This window comes from Eleutherodactylus coqui, chromosome 13 (assembly GCF_035609145.1).
Source record: "Eleutherodactylus coqui strain aEleCoq1 chromosome 13, aEleCoq1.hap1, whole genome shotgun sequence".
Lineage (NCBI taxonomy): Eukaryota > Metazoa > Chordata > Amphibia > Anura > Eleutherodactylidae > Eleutherodactylus > Eleutherodactylus coqui.
In genome coordinates, this window is record NC_089849.1 from 30,594,835 (window position 1) to 30,610,770 (window position 15,936).

A 15,936-nucleotide genomic window follows, 5' to 3' on the forward strand; every position below is an offset into this window, starting at 1 on the left:
GTGGAGGGGATATATTACTTGCACTTGATCTTTCCTCCATTCTGCTGGTTCTGGTCCTGTTTTTGGGCGACCAGCAAGGCCACCATTATTTTCTAACTAGACTGTGCACTGCTCTGTGATTGGCCACTGGACCAGACCTGGGGCAATGCAAAGACAAAGGAGATGATCAAGTTTAGATAATATACCCCATCTATCCTCCGCCAATCTCGGGACCGAATTTTGTCCAAAAGTGGAGGGTCACTTTAATCCCTTCATTATAGACTAGGCTTATTCACATGCATGATTTTTCACATGGGCCGATGGACCATGAGAAACAATGGCATCTCCCAACCTTGTCTGTTTTCACAGATGAGAAATTGTCAGCAGCACATCTCAACGTGGAAAAGGGGAATGTGATGCAGACACTGATTATATTGTGCCGGAGAAGATTTTGGTCAGGAACGCTAACTTTTTTCCTTAGGGAGAGTACCTAAAAGGTGATTGAGGAGACTTATAAGGCCATTCATGCTCCTCTGGGTAATATGCAAATAAGGGAGATGGAGCAATACCTCTGCAGCGTCACCTATTGGAAGGCAGCACTCCTACAAGTCAATGTTAGACTCTTTATACAAGCCTTGTAACAATGACTGGGAATTGAAAGCCAAGCCAGAATCCATACACTGACAGCTGTTTTGGGGTGTTTGCCCCTCATCAGTGTGCAGTAGGCTTCTAGCTTGGATAGCGAGAGGCCTGTGGTGTGGGTCAGGAACGCTATCTTTTCTCCTTAGGAAGAGCACCGTGAAGGTGAGTGAGTAGACTTATAAGGCCATTCATGCTGATCTGGGTAATATGCAAATAAGGGAGTTGGAACAATACCTCTGCAGTGATACCTATTGGAAGACAGCTGTCTGTGTATGGATTCTGGCTTGGCTTTCAATTCCCAGTCATTGTTACAAGGCTTGTATAAAGAGTCTAACATTGACATGCAGGAGTGCTGCCTTCCAATAGGTGGCGCTGCAGAGGTATTGTTCCATCCCTCTTATTTGGAGATGATTTTGACATCTGCAACTATTCCGCTGTGTGCAGCTGCAACCTTATAGAGCCATCAATAAGATGTTAAAGGGGTTGTCCAGCTGTAAACTGCTGGTGGCCTATCCTTGAAAAGACCACTAACAGGAGATCAACAAGGGTCTGCCACGTGAGCTGATGACCGGAGCTGGTTTCTGCTGGAAGCGGACAGCTCTGATCCCACTGTAGTGGCCAGGATTGGTGTTACAGGCAAAGTACCCATTGAAGTGAATGCTGAGGATTGGCAATGGATAGTATACAGCTGAGTAGGTCAGACCAAAGATAGGAGTGATCTTAATGCTCTTTGTCTGAGTAGATCACAGTTTAGCTCTATCATATTTTATCTAATCTAAGGAAAGTTGCTTGCAGCCTAATCGTGGTTTTTGACATTTTCCCTTTAATATGTTGTGAGTAAGCGGTGTTCTCTTTTCTTTCCAGGACTATTCATGACGGTGCCCCTGGCCGCTATTCAGAACGCTCGAGGTGACATCCCACAAACTTTTAATGGGCTGAGCACATCTTCTGAGTCTACGGTTTCAGGTGATGCGTATCAAGGTACATAGCACGTTGTATGTAGATCCGGTCTATGAAGCACCTACCGACCTGTTCAAGGGGCCAAGTTACTTATAAATCCCATTCAGCCATTTCTACTTTATTTACAGTATGCTCATTTTATGTATAATTTGAACCAGCTAATATGATGCTGGTATAGCACTCACCGGGCTTTGCCAGATTCCTGAATGGCAAATTACACAGTGATGCATGCCAGGCTCTTACATTTGCTGATAAAGTTACCATGAAGGCCTAGCTTAAGTGCACTGCAATGAAATCTGCGGGGATCCATGTGATAGTTGGAGGGGGCTGTTAAAGATCTTGCAGTGAGGCCCAGAAACTGGTCTGTACATAGCCAGTCAGACTTGTCATTGGTTTTCTCATCTTTTTCTTGCAGGTTTCTCAGTTACTTATGGCGAATTTTCATATGATGACAAACCAGGTACTGAAGCCACATGTCCGATGGATTTATCAGTGTTTTCTAATCTGACCAGCAACTTTCCAAGTAGCTGAAAACTACTTCAAAACTATCTGTTATATGGCACCCATACAGTATATATGTGTTATATGATCTCAACCAACAATACCTAAACAGACCTCCAATCGCCCACGGAACAGTTGTCAAACTTCTCACCGAATTTGTGATCTATTGCCAAAAAACTGAAAGTTGGGTGACTATGAACATACCAACAGCAAACACTGTTATGGCCTCATTCAGCAAAAGCCCAAAATGAACACTCATCGCGCCTCTCAGGAATATGGAGTCAGCCATGCATCATTTCAGCCAATTTTGTCTCCCATAAATGGCATCTTTATAAAATTCAGATGCTACAACATCTGACAGAGGACGACCCAGGCCATTGGATGGAATTTGCAGAATGGGTGACACAGCAACTTCAGATAAACCCTCGTTTTCCTTCAATGATGAAACAAATTTGGCAAGAAGTTTGGCCACTGCATGGTGGATATTGGGAAGTCTTTTTGGGTGGTGGTGGTGTGGTGACACAGCGGCCATCTAGACATGAGGCCCACTCTGAGGAACTGGAAGGGTAGGGTTGGTACTTGTTACGGTGGCTCTTTCCAGACTCATCCCCGGAGGGACGCACACAACCTCGGCCCAAGTACCGCTAGTGCTCTTCCAGGAAACATTGGGACAGTGATTACCTGTAAACGTGTGGTGGGCTGTAGACTTGTGACGCCACCATTCCTTACACACTGGTATAACCCTCGGTGGAGAAATGAAGGAAGTCCACACACACAATTAACTTTAGTACCTCAGTCCCTGGGAACGGACAGGGGCTGGAAAGACTTTACTCGTAACTTGACAGCGTACACACCAGTGCAGGCAGGACAGTAGACTTGAGGTCAGGGAGGAGGCACAGGAGGAAACCAGCCCTACAGTCCAGGGTATCTGTATGGTACCGCTCCTGGAAGGGGAACACTCCAGAGGAGGCACAGGATGAAACCAGCTCTACAGTCCAGGGTATCTGTATGGTACTGCTCCTGGAAGGGGAACACACTAGAGGAGGATGGGGGTAGGAACACTCCACAGACACTCACTTGATTCAGAACTTGGATCACTGCACGGCGGACTCCTCTCCACTCAGCTCTCACTCTCAGATGAAGGCTCCTGGGATAGGGACATCAGCATACCTTTCCTCAGCCTCCATTCTCTTCACCACATGAGGAATAAAGGTACTCCCATGTGATCGGCACTCTCACTCCTCTCACTACCGTTGAGGATTATGGACTCTCGCACCACACCCCAATCACTCACATTTATAGGGTACAGACACCACATGACTAGACAGATATTGATACTTTTCCAGACCTATCCCAGCCACTTTCGGACATTAACCTCTTATATGCTGCAACTGTGCAATACACATAACCAGAGACTAGACACTTTGCACAGTGCATCTACACAAAAGACATGACATGTATGACAATTATGGAGGGACAGAAATATAGACTTCGGACCACTACATTGGTTCAAATCTTCTACATTGACACATATGCTTTGCTTTCTGGAAAGCAAGGGAAGAAGGTCGATCCAGGAAACTACAGGCCTGTGAGCCTGACTTCTATAACGGGAAAGATCTTTGAACAAATTATATATTAAGCAGCATGTATGCAAGTACTTGGATGAAAATGGAGTAATTAACCAGAGCCAGCATGGGTTTGTAACAAGTCATGCCAGACAAATCTAAGTTCCTTCTATGACAGAATCACTGACTGGGTTGATCAGGGACATGCGGTGGATATAGTATATCTTGACTTCAGTAAAGGATTTGACAAAGTATCTCATACCATACTTATTGAAAAAATGACCAATTATGCAATCGACAAGGCAACTGTTAAGGCCCATTACACTGGATGAGTGTCGGGCAAATGATGCCCAATACTCGTCCCTGTATCCCCGCGCTCCAGTGCTCCTGCACGGGAGCTAGCACACCTGGCTCGCACACGGTGCGGCCAGCAGGGGGACGGGGCAGTGCAGGGGATTTCTCTCCTCTCATTCTTCTGCCCCTCTCCATTCACATAACACAGGCGCCGTTCGCTATTGAACGGCGGCTGTTTAAGCTGCACGATAAGCGAATCGCTCATCTTTTATGCTGCTAAAAATATATAATATACCATATATACCGGCGTATAAGACGACTTTTGAACCCTGAAAAATCTGCTCTGAAGTCGGGGGTCGTCTTGTACGCCGGTAATACAAAAAAAAAAGAAAGTGTCAAAAAAAAAAATCATTACTCACCTCCCCCGGCATCCTGCAGCGCTCCGGCAGGCTGTCGCTCCCTCCTGGTCCCCGACAGAGCATTGCTTTCTGGACGCAGGGCTTGAAATCCCCGCCTCCAGAAAGCTAATACTGTGATTGGCTAACTCACACAGCGTCAGCCAATCACAGCCATTCAATGACATCATTGAATGGCTGTGATTGGCTGAAGGTGCACGTGTGTTAGCAATCACACCCATTCAATGATGTCATTGAATAGTGTGATTGGCTGAAGCCACATGTGTTTTAGCCAATCACAGCCATTCAATGATGTAATTGAATGGCTGTGACTGGCTGACGGCGTGTGTCTTAGCTTTCTGGAGGCGGGGATTTCAAGCCCTGTGTCCAGAAAGCAATGCTCTGCCGGGGACCAGGAGGGAGCGACAGCCTGCCGGAGCGCAGCAGGACGCCGGAGGAGGTGAGTAATGATTTTTGTTTTTTTTGCTCCACTGTATTCCCGGCGTATAAGGTGTCAGTTGGGGGGTCATCTTATACGCCCCGTCGCCTTATACGCCGGTATATACGGTATGTGTATAAAATATGCGCGTGTGTGCAGAAAAAACAAGTCTCCTTATTTTTCCGGAACCGCGCCACGCTTGTCCTTGGGTCCTCTATCGTATTACAGCTGAACTCCATTTAGTTAAACTGCAAAACCAAACCCCGCGCCGGGACACGAGTGACACAGGTTTTGCTTTATTGTTTTTTTCCAGAAAACCGTCTCCAATCATGCAAAACTCCTTTTAGCCCCTTAAGGCTCAGAGTGTTTTGTTTTACTGCTCTATTTTTATTTTCCTTCAGCTACCAAATTATTTTTGCTGTGTTTTTTTTGTTTTTTCCGTGACATACCGGCCTATTTTTTATATCTTTTTTTTTTTTTTTTCCGTTTTATTACTGGTAAAAAAAAAAAAGCTAAAAAAAATATATTTTTTTAAATTGATAGTTTTTTTTTTAACAAAGAAAAATTAGTATATTTACGCTAAAATAAAGTACAGATACGGGTTCCTCATTTTGTTTCGGATGTTTTAATACATACTATGTACAGTTTGGGATTACAGGGCGCATACAGTGACTGTTTTGGTTGGCGTCGGCTTTGGGTCAGTTTCTTTTTTATGTATATATTTTAATTTTATTCTGTAATTTTTTTGTTTGTTTGTTTACTTTTTGTTGTAATTATAATTTTTCACCATCTATGACCCCTATGGCGTCATATAAGACCTCTGGGGGACATTAACATGGTCTTTTCTTTAAATTTATTCCACATTTTACACTATATCTGGGGGTATCTATAGGAGCCCCAGTTACAGGGGAAAACCTCTCCCTGTAGTGTCAGTTGTCACCGGCAAAGCTGAGCAGCTCTGCTGTAACAGGGGGCACCCGGCGGTCACGTGATCGCTCACATTGCACCGCCCATTGTCTTCAATAGGGCCGGCAGCAGCATCGCTCCATGTGGTTGGTGCACTCGATGCGATGCTAGGTCTCCCATTAAAAAGAATGGGAGAAACTCCCCGAACCTCCGCCGTGGAGCGATGCAAGAGGGTTTCGACATGAAAACGCATTGCATGTTCGGGGAACTCACATGGATGAGGAGCATGATATGGGGGCGGGGTTCATGGCCCCATATCGCAGTCGCTCATGTGAAGGTAGCCGAAGATTAAAGTCTGACACAAGACTGTTTTCATGAGTACAGTGTAAACCACCTGTAAATACCTGATTTCTGTCAGCCTTATATTTATTAATCTTTTTGGTGTTTTGCAGACCTGGTGATTGGAGTCCCGAACCATCTGGATGTTGGAGCAGTGAGTAAAGTTTAACAGAACAACCAGTAACTTTTTCTATTGTTTACTAGTGATTAAAGTCAGGTTGCCGCATTCTATTGTCCATCCCTGTGGAGCTTCAGCCATGTGCCCTCGGACAGAGATCTGTGAGGCCTTGCCAGAGTGTTCCCCCGGTCAAGGGAAGTCTATCTAGGAGCTATGTAATGTGCTCCTCATCATAGATAGGTTTCACCTCCTGATGCCAGAGACAGCTGCTGAAACGGAGATAGGAAGAATATATATGTATACACCGCTTGCCCGGAATGACTGGGATCAGTGCTCGAACCAGGATAGAATATGTTTTCACTCATGCGATGTTGCAAGAAGAAAAAAAAATCACGGCATGTCTGCTACGATTTTCTTACGGCAATATTGCGATTGCCAGTGTAAAGGACCCCCTACGACCGCTTTCCCACGTGCGACAAAATCATGCGTTCTTTTTTTTTCTCGCAATGCAACAGTGCTACGAATCGCATATATGTGAAGCCCATTCTCTCCTATGGGCTCCTTCACATTAGCGTAGGCTGTTACATTGCGAGAAAAAAAGTCAAGGGTTGCTGAATATTGCCGCGATTTGCGAGGTTTTGTAGCCCATGTTTCCCTATTGAGCCTTCCTTTCTATTGCATTGCACAAAAACACGATTTTCATGCAGTGTGATGCAACTTTTACAGTAGGAAATCCTACTGTAAACGCCCTAAAATAAGGCCTCTCAGATTGGCTGAGCCACGGCACTTGAGAACCAATCACAGACACTGCATTGAATGGCTGTGATTAGTTCATTGAGCGCTGCAGTGATTGGTTCTCGAGCGGCGTGACTCAGCCAATCAGAGCCAGCGCTTCCTGGAGGCGGGAATTTTGAACCTCTAATCAAGGAAGTGCTGACTGAAGACTTCAAACAAGTGTTGGGGACCTGCGAGAAGAAGTGCTGTGGAGATGACAGCGGCTGTTAGGTGATGTATTGTGTTTTTTTTTTAATGCAGCCAGGGCTTATTTGGGGGTGGGGCTTATATTTCAAGCCCCCCCCCCCCCGAAAATCCTGGCAAAAGAGCGCCACAAAGCAGTGCGACTTTGTAGCGACACAATCGTGATATCGCCGCGAGAAAACACAGCGATATCACACAGAACACAGAAGCGATATTGCTGTGATTTTTTTAATTTTCTTTTTCTTCTTGCGGCGATATCGCTGTCGCTCGTGTGAAAGAGGCCTGAGGCCCATATATATAATATCTATAGCTTCATTCCCAAGAGGAGGGCTTTAACCCCTTAGTGACCAGCCTATTTTGGCCTTAATGACTGAATGTTTTCAGTTTACTCCATCGTCACACTCCATTATTACTCTTTAGTTCATTTCTAACGAGTTCCACGTTCTCACCAACCAGCTTTATATCCACCTTTTGTGTCTATTGTAGGTTCAGATATACAGCGGTTTAACGGCACTTTATGTCATCAAAGGGTTTCAGGTGGGTGTCGGTTTTTCTATCCTCTATCACAGTGTTTCCCAAACTGCAGTTCTCACTAACCCTTTAAGGCTGGAAAGTCCGCCGGCAATTTTTATTCCGGGATAAAGCAGCAAAGTGGATGAGAATTACAAGAATCTCGTCCACACGCTGCGGAGAAGCCGTTGCGGCCATGCCGCGATGAAACTGACATGCCGCGCAGAATCCAAAGCTGCGGCATGTCAATTATATCACTGTCTCTGCTGCGGCCTCTCCTCTCTATGGGGAGAGACAGCCACAGCGGAATGCAGGCGGCAAAACCCGAACGATACTAGTTTTGAAGTTGCATTTCTGCCGCGGAAATCTCGTGGTATCTCCGTGCGGTCATTCTGCGAGTTTTACGCCCCGTGTGAACCCAGCATAACGGGTTTATGGGGTGTAGTAGTGGCTCAGCACAGTGGGGCTTATTTACTAATACTGTCTAAAAGTTAAGTGCAAACTTAGACCAGACAGTTAAAAAGTGTCAGATATATCACTGAATGCTAAATGTGTCGAGTTTTAAGACTGTCTCGTCTAAGTCTAGACCACCTATTAGTTGGCTTAGTTTATGCCAAAACTGCGCCCAAATTTTGGGCGAGCCGGAAAAACTGTTTGAAAGTGTCTAAAATCACAAGATAAATGTGGCGCAAGCCTGTAAGACCGTTGTCTGTCATATTGTGCACCAGAAAACCACCGTATTTAGATCAGTAAATAAGCCCCAATGTCTATTCTGCAAAAGACATTTAGGGCTCCTTCACACCAACGCAATGTCACTGAGTATTACACTCGCGATGTACATACGTGTAATACGCGGTGAATGGAGACAGTGAGAATGCAGAGATTTTCATGGACCCACTCACACTAGCATTTTTTTATTGCATTTAATACGTGCGATCGAGCCCATTGTTCTCTGTGGGCACATAATAAACTATGCTCATACGCAATTACATTGTCTATGTGCGGCGTTTAATACACAATGCTGCTAAGAGGCCAGAGAATTAAAAAAAAAAAAAAAAAAGTCACACAGCGAATGACAGCGCACTTTACGCAGCGATAGCCCCCTCACCGCCGGCTCACACAGCGGTAAAACACAGCATAATGCCTGCAGCATTTTACGCGGACGGTCATGTGAATGAGCCCTTTCTCGGATTGTATATGATGTAAGTGTGAAAGAACTGCTGAGCTCGAAGGGCTCGTTCACACGGGTGTATTTGCACTGTATATTACATGTAATACGCACTGAATAGAGCCCTTGAGCGTTCACATGAGCGCATATTTTCACGCTATGTTCGATCACATGAAAAATCATCACGATGAGACTGCCTTGCATCACTGCGGGGAATCCCTTCATCCCATTGCTTTCAATGGGGCGGCAGGTGTGAACCCACCCGGTATTATTGTCTCTTGACGCCACCAGAAGCGAGGGGTTTGACCGGGCTTCCATGGAGGAACGCCCCTGTTACACCTCTTGCTCCCGATTGGGTCAAGCCTTGAAGGTCCTAGCAGCATGGGGATTTACTTCATGCTGAGATGGAGGGTTACGCTCAGGGCTTGTTTCAGTATTAACCCCAACACTGAAAGGAAAAAACCTGCCATTGAATAGTCAGAACAATTTTTCACTGAAAGGAACCCTCACCCTAACCCTCCGTGCCAGCCACACTGTCACCCAGCGCTGTCTCCGGAGTTTGATTGCAGTGTCCCCGGTCCCCTCCAGCCTCCCAGTCTCCCTCCCTCCCTGACTCGCTGTCACCCTGCACTGTGCTGGCGCCGCCGCAGGTCCCCTGCTCCCTCAGTGTCCGCCGCTGCTGGGCAGCGCAGGGAGTCCGTCGGGGAAGCCGCTCTGCCACCGCCGCTCCCTCACTGTCCGGTGCTGCTGCCCACTGCAGGAAGTTTGTGCCGGGTAAGCCGCTGTTAGTAAGTGCCAGGACCTGAGAGGGGGGCGTTTCGACCTGTCAAGCAGCCTGTATTTTGTCACCAACCACACTTCCGGTGGCGACAAGATACAAGAATACCAACCCACCCTAATCACTATAACATATGATGCTCAGAAACCATCTAATGGCCGGAACCGTCTACAAATCGCAGTACTGGCGGTTACGTGCACAGAACATAACCATCCCCAGAGCTCGTTCAGTGCACTGCGTAAGGGCTTACTCTCACGGGCGACAATCTCACACGACTTTTATACATTGTCAAATGCACAAAACTCGCACGAATAGGAAATCCGTTCTTTTGAATTGACTTATGCACATGAACGATTTTTTTTTCTCATCACGTTCTATCCTTGGGTGTTCTCTCGGGACGCCTCGCTTATTGTTTTTAATGGGACCTTAAAAGACATTGCATCTGTGTGATGCGCACGCTAGGAAACCTTTGCTGATCCTCTGATGCGCGTAAAACACACGAGTGAGGATCGCAATTAAAAAATGCCTTGCATCGGCATGAAAAACGCACGTTCGCAAGCGTGATATTGAGCCAAGTTTCACGGCCCGATTTTGCGCTCGCCCGTGTGAATTAAGACTGAATGTGCAGCTCCATCAGGCCAGAAGACAATGTGCGTTTGCATGAGTGGTGATGGGAAATGTACCGAACAATCCCCGGACTACCTTGTATACAGTGTGTGATGTGTGCGCATGGCTTCTATTCCTTGCAGGTCGCTGCACATTTTGGTTATGCGGTAGCTGTCACCGATATCGACAAGGATGGGTGAGTAAATAGCCAGTTTGTATACAAGACATCTTGAACCCTAGAGTTTGACCTCGGGTAGTGCAATGTGTGCTTGTAGGACCTCTACAGCCATCTAGTGTTTGATTTGAGGTAATGCAACATAACAGAGTCTTGAATAGCGTTTGATATGGGAAGTGGTGACTCAAGTGATTACTATTGATACAGTTGCAATTAAAATGATTCACCCTGCATTACAAATTAGTTTTTTTGCCAAATTTACAAACCTGGTAGCTATTTTTATACCCCAATGAAGGTCCCCTAGACAAAACTAGCAGTTAGCTAATCCTGTAAATCCCCAAATACCTTTAGACATTTCTAAGTTAAATTTCCCCAATTTAGAGGCCTCTGGAGGGGGCTCTGCTACAGATAAGATAACCTTTGGATAACGGCGACTTCAGATGATGCAATTGCCATTTATGAAGAAAATTTCAGTAAAAAGTTGCTGATAGGTGGTGCTGCAGCGAACCTGGTCTATTTGTGACCAGAAGGGTGGTCGTTCCGGGTCTTGAAGTGAGGTAGGAACTTTCAAATGTTCAAAGGGATTATTCTGACTGCCATTATGGAGTTGGGAAAGAATTTTTTCCCCCAAAATGGGGTAAACTGTCTTCTGCCTCATTGGTTTTTTTTTTGCCTTTCTCTGGATCAACAAGGCAGAGGGGTGGAAACAGGCTACACTAGATGGATATTGTCTTCTTTCAGCCTTGCATACTATGTTATAGTTATGCCCCTGCTGTTCACACTGCCATCTCTGCTTTATGTTTTGACTTTCCGTAAAAAAAACTGAAAAACGTAGTGCAACATGCTGTACTATTTTTTTTTTTTTTAGGAAGGATGGGGGGAATTGACAAAAATCATATGGAAGTCATTTATAGTGACTGCGTTCCGTCGGGCACCTCTGGTGTTCATCATCTGACAGATCCGATTTGCCATTTTTTCTTCTTCTGTGTCATAACGGAACAGAAGAATGGAAATGTGAGCCTAAGTTAACAAGATGTTGCAGACAGAAAAGACAATAGGACTGCAGCCTCCAACTACACAGGGTTTGTTTGTAGTCTGTTTCCATGGAGACACACAGGTCCGTATAGCAGATATAGACCTACTTTGTGATAAATTAACTAGTGCAGGTCCTTTCACTTTCTGTCTGTATTAGTCTTTGTGTATCTTGACCTGCAGATATGATGATCTCCTGGTTGGAGCCCCTGTTTTCTTAGAGCATCGCACTGGTGGAAAGTTAAAAGAAGTCGGGCAAGTTTATGTATATATGCAGAAGACGACAAAGCGTTTGGACAAAGACCATCAGACTATTAGTGGGAACTATGTTTATGGACAATTTGGTGCATCAATTGCTCCTTTGGGAGACCTGGATCTGGACGGATACAATGGTAAGAACAAGGCGTCATGTTGTAGACCTTTTGCCTTTGCCACTCTCTTCCTTCCAGGCAGCAACTTCAACAAACTGGCAAAAATTGGACAATGCCAGGTTATTCTTGTTTTGTCTCCTCTCAGATGTTGCTGTTGGTTCTCCATTTGGAGGAAAATTTGGAGGAGGCTGTGTGTATATCTATAAAGGAGAAAGGTCTGGGCTGTCGGCACAACCATCCCAGATCCTGGAGAACCCCCTATCCACACCTTCCAAATTTGGATTTACTCTCCGAGGAGGAAAAGATATTGATAGTAACGGGTATCCAGGTAATAACCAGGTCTGAAATGTTATGGAAGTGATTGCTTGTCATCTGTATTCTTAATGTATTCTGATTTGTGCCTCATGTAGATCTGATTGTCGGGGCATTTGGAGCAGACACAGTGTATGTATACAGGTGAGAACGGTTACACATACCTCCCAATTCTGAGGGTAGTTGCTAGCAGGATACACAGAAACTTTATTCTTAAGCGGAAGTAATTAGAATGGGTAATGAAAATAATGAGACTACGGTTGATATGTAGGCGCTGAGGGTAGGGGTCAGAATCTCTAATCAGTGCTGACCCAACCGATGCTACAGAGTGAGGAAAAATACTGCATGGTCTGGTTGCCGCCTGGTTGGTGGTACAGGGGGCACTATTACTATTGGGGCCACTAAGTAGGCAACAATTACCGCCAGGGCCACTATTACAACTAGGGGCGCTACTATTACTGGGCACTAAGGGGATTACTATTGCTACTACGAGCATTATGACTACCGGTGATACTAAAGGAGATGCAATTACTATAGGGGCCACTGAGGAGTGTGGGGGGGGGGTGCTATAACTACTGAGTCCACTGGCACAACAGAGGTAAAATTATATGTTGTGATAAGCCACGCCCCTAAACCATGCCACCTTTTACCTTGGTGGTTCTTTTTTGGTGACAACTCTAGTAGTAATGGGCATATTCATCATTTGCACTCCAGACATGCTCGGAGAGTGGAAAACCTAGACACCAGGACTGTAGTACTAGGCAGTGACTGCTGTCAGTTCTCTGCCTTCAACTTATACTATTAACACCATCTCCTCCCACCACTACCATTAACACTCCCCCTGACAAGTGTTCTCACTGGACCTGTGGGGATTAACCCTCTGAAGGCAAACACAGCCTTGGAGTTCTGTGATCTGTATGTACTCAGCACATGCACCTTCAGAGAGTTAATTCCCACAAGTCCAGTGAGCACACTTGTAAGGGGGAGGGATAATGGTAGTGATGTCAGGGAAGAGGCGGTGTACTGCCAACCATGAGTAGGAGGGAGTGGGCTGACCATAGTCCATGCTCAGAGTGCGCTTGGAGTGCAATTATGAATACGCCCAATTAAATTTAGAGAATCACTTTTGGTGAACATGACCATATATATTATACAGGCCACCCACATAACTTCCATTTCACCTACAGAAGGGGTTGTGATCCTGCCTTTGCTAACTCCTACATTAGTGCTGGCACAGCTAGGTGCGTATCCTGTCATGGCTGTGCAGATTTTGAAGGCAGGAGCATAGGAAAGCTTGTTTGAGCTGTAATCTTAACCCCATCTAGGCTTTCTGAGAAATTGTACTAAAAAATATCTGAAAAATCTAGAGAGGTTTTCTGGAACTTAAACATTGATGGACAATGGAAGAGGGAGCCTTGACATCTGGGACCCTTGCCAGAATGCAGGGCCCAGCTTTGTACCTTAGTTCATTAGACTTCCTTATTTCATCCCTTCCTCCTTCCCTTCATTCCTTCCATCCTCCTTCCCTTCCAACCTTGCTCACGCTCTCCTTTCCTTCTTTCTTTCCCCCTTCCTTTCCTTTCCTTCTCTTTTTCCTCCTTCCTTTCTTGTCCCTCTAGTTCCCACCTTCCTTTCCTGTCCTTCTGGTTCCCACCTTCCGTTCCTGTCCTTCTGGTTCCCACCTTCCGTTCCTGTCCTTCTGGTTCCCACCTTCCTTTCCTTTCCTTCTGGTTCTCCCCTTCCTTTCCTTTCCTTCTGGTTCTCCCCTTCCTTTCCTTTCCTTCTGGTTCTCCCCTTCCTTTCCTTTCCTTCTGGTTCTCCCCTTCCTTTCCTTTCCTTCTGGTTCTGCCCTTCCTTTCCTTTCCTTCTGGTTCTCCCCTTCCTTTCCTTTCCTTCTGGTTCTTCCCTTCCTTTCCTTTCCTTCTGGTTCCCCCCTTCCTTTCCTGTCCTTCTGGTTCCCCCTCTTCCTTTCCTGTCCTTCTGGTTCCCCCCTACCTTTCCTGTCCTTCTGGTTCCCCCCTTCCTTTCCTGTCCTTCTGGTTCCCCCCTTCCTTTCCTGTCCTCCTGGTTCCCCCCCCCTTCCTTTCCTGTCCTTCTGGTTTCCACCTCCCTTTCCTGTCCTCCTGGTTCTCCCCTTCCTTTCCTGTCCTTCTGGTTCTCCCCTTCCTTTCCTGTCCTTCTGGTTCTCCCCTTCCTTTCCTGTCCTTCTGGTTCTCCCCTTCCTTTCCTGTCCTTCTGGTTCTCCCCTTCCTTTCCTGTCCTTCTGGTTCTCCCCTTCCTTTCCTGTCCTTTTGGTTCTCCCCTTCCTTTCCTGTCCTTCTGGTTCTCCCCTTCCTTTCCTGTCCTTCTGGTTCTCCCCTTCCTTTCCTGTCCTTCTGGTTCTCCCCTTCCTTTCCTTTCCTTCTGGTTCTCCCATTCCTTTCCTGTCCTTCTGGTTCTCCCCTTCCTTTCCTTTCCTTCTGGTTCTCCCCTTCTTTTCCTTTCCTTCTGGTTCTCCCCTTCTTTTCCTTTCCTTCTGGTTCTCCCCTTCTTTTCCTTTCCTTCTGGTTCTCCCCTTCTTTTCCTTTCCTTCTGGTTCTCCCCTTCTTTTCCTTCTGGTTCTCCCTTTCCTTTCCTTCTGGTTCTCCCCTTCCTTTCCTTCTGGTTCTCCCCTTCCTTTCCTTCTGGTTCTCCCCTTCCTTTCCTTCTGGTTCTCCCCTTCCTTTTCTTTCCTTCTGGTTCTCCCCTTCCTTTCCTTTTCTTTCCTTCTGGTTCTCCCTTTCCTTTTCTTTCCTTCTGGTTCTCCCTTTCCTTTTCTTTCCTTCTGGTTCTCCCTTTCCTTTCCTTCTGGTTCTCCCCTTCCTTTCCTTTCCTTATGGTTCTCCCCTTCCTTTCCTTTCCTTATGGTTCTCCCCTTCCTTTCCTTTCCTTATGGTTCTCCCCTTCCTTTCCTTTCCTTCTGGTTCTCCCCTTCCTTTCCTTTCCTTCTGGTTCTCCCCTTCCTTTCCTTTCCTTTCCTTCTGGTTCTCCCCTTCCTTTCCTTTCCTTTCCTTCTGGTTCTCCTATTCCTTTCCTTTCCTTCTGGTTCTCCCCTTCTTTTCCTTTCCTTCTGGTTCTCCCCTTCTTTTCCTTTCCTTCTGGTTCTCCCCTTCTTTTCCTTTCCTTCTGGTTCTCCCCTTCTTTTCCTTTCCTTCTGGTTCTCCCCTTCTTTTCCTTTCCTTCTGGTTCTCCCTTTCCTTTCCTTTCCTTTCCTTCTGGTTCTCCCTTTCCTTTCCTTTCCTTTCCTTCTGGTTCTCCCCTTCTTTTCCTTTCCTTCTGGTTCTCCCCTTCTTTTCCTTTCCTTCTGGTTCTCCCCTTCTTTTCCTTTCCTTCTGGTTCTCCCTTTCCTTTCCTTTCCTTCTGGTTCTCCCCTTCATTTCCTTTCCTTTCCTTCTGGTTCTCCCCTTCCTTTCCTTTCCTTCTGGTTCTCCCCTTCCTTTCCTTTCCTTCTGGTTCTCCCATTCCTTTCCTTTCCTTCTGGTTCTCCCATTCCTTTCCTTTCCTTCTGGTTCTCCCATTCCTTTCCTTTCCTTCTGGTTCTCCCATTCCTTTCCTTTCCTTCTGGTTCTCCCATTCCTTTCCTTTCCTTCTGGTTCTCCCATTCCTTTCCTTTCCTTCTGGTTCTCCCATTCCTTTCCTTTCCTTCTGGTTCTCCCATTCCTTTCCTTTCCTTCTGGTTCTCCCATTCCTTTCCTTTCCTTCTGGTTCTCCCATTCCTTTTCTTTCCTTCTGGTTCTCCTCTTCCTTTCCTTTCCTTTTCTTCTGGTTCTCCCCTTCCTTTCCTTTCCTTCTGGTTCTCCCCTTCCTTTCCTTTCCTTCTGGTTCTCCCCTTCCTTTCCTTTCCTTCTGG

General features: G+C 46.1%; 1 protein-coding gene across 2 annotated transcripts in view; it reads left to right on the forward strand.

The window, feature by feature from the left end:
- Positions 1–15,936, forward strand: part of ITGA2B (integrin subunit alpha 2b) — a 62,551-nt gene that overhangs the window by 20,734 nt on the left and 25,881 nt on the right. For both annotated transcript variants that reach the window (XM_066588207.1, XM_066588208.1), the window contains exons 8-15: positions 1,486–1,602; positions 1,997–2,041; positions 6,134–6,174; positions 7,603–7,653; positions 10,322–10,374; positions 11,569–11,777; positions 11,902–12,084; positions 12,167–12,212. In XM_066588207.1, the coding sequence (XP_066444304.1) occupies positions 1,486–1,602; positions 1,997–2,041; positions 6,134–6,174; positions 7,603–7,653; positions 10,322–10,374; positions 11,569–11,777; positions 11,902–12,084; positions 12,167–12,212 (745 nt within the window). The remainder of the gene's footprint in view (positions 1–1,485; positions 1,603–1,996; positions 2,042–6,133; positions 6,175–7,602; positions 7,654–10,321; positions 10,375–11,568; positions 11,778–11,901; positions 12,085–12,166; positions 12,213–15,936) is intronic.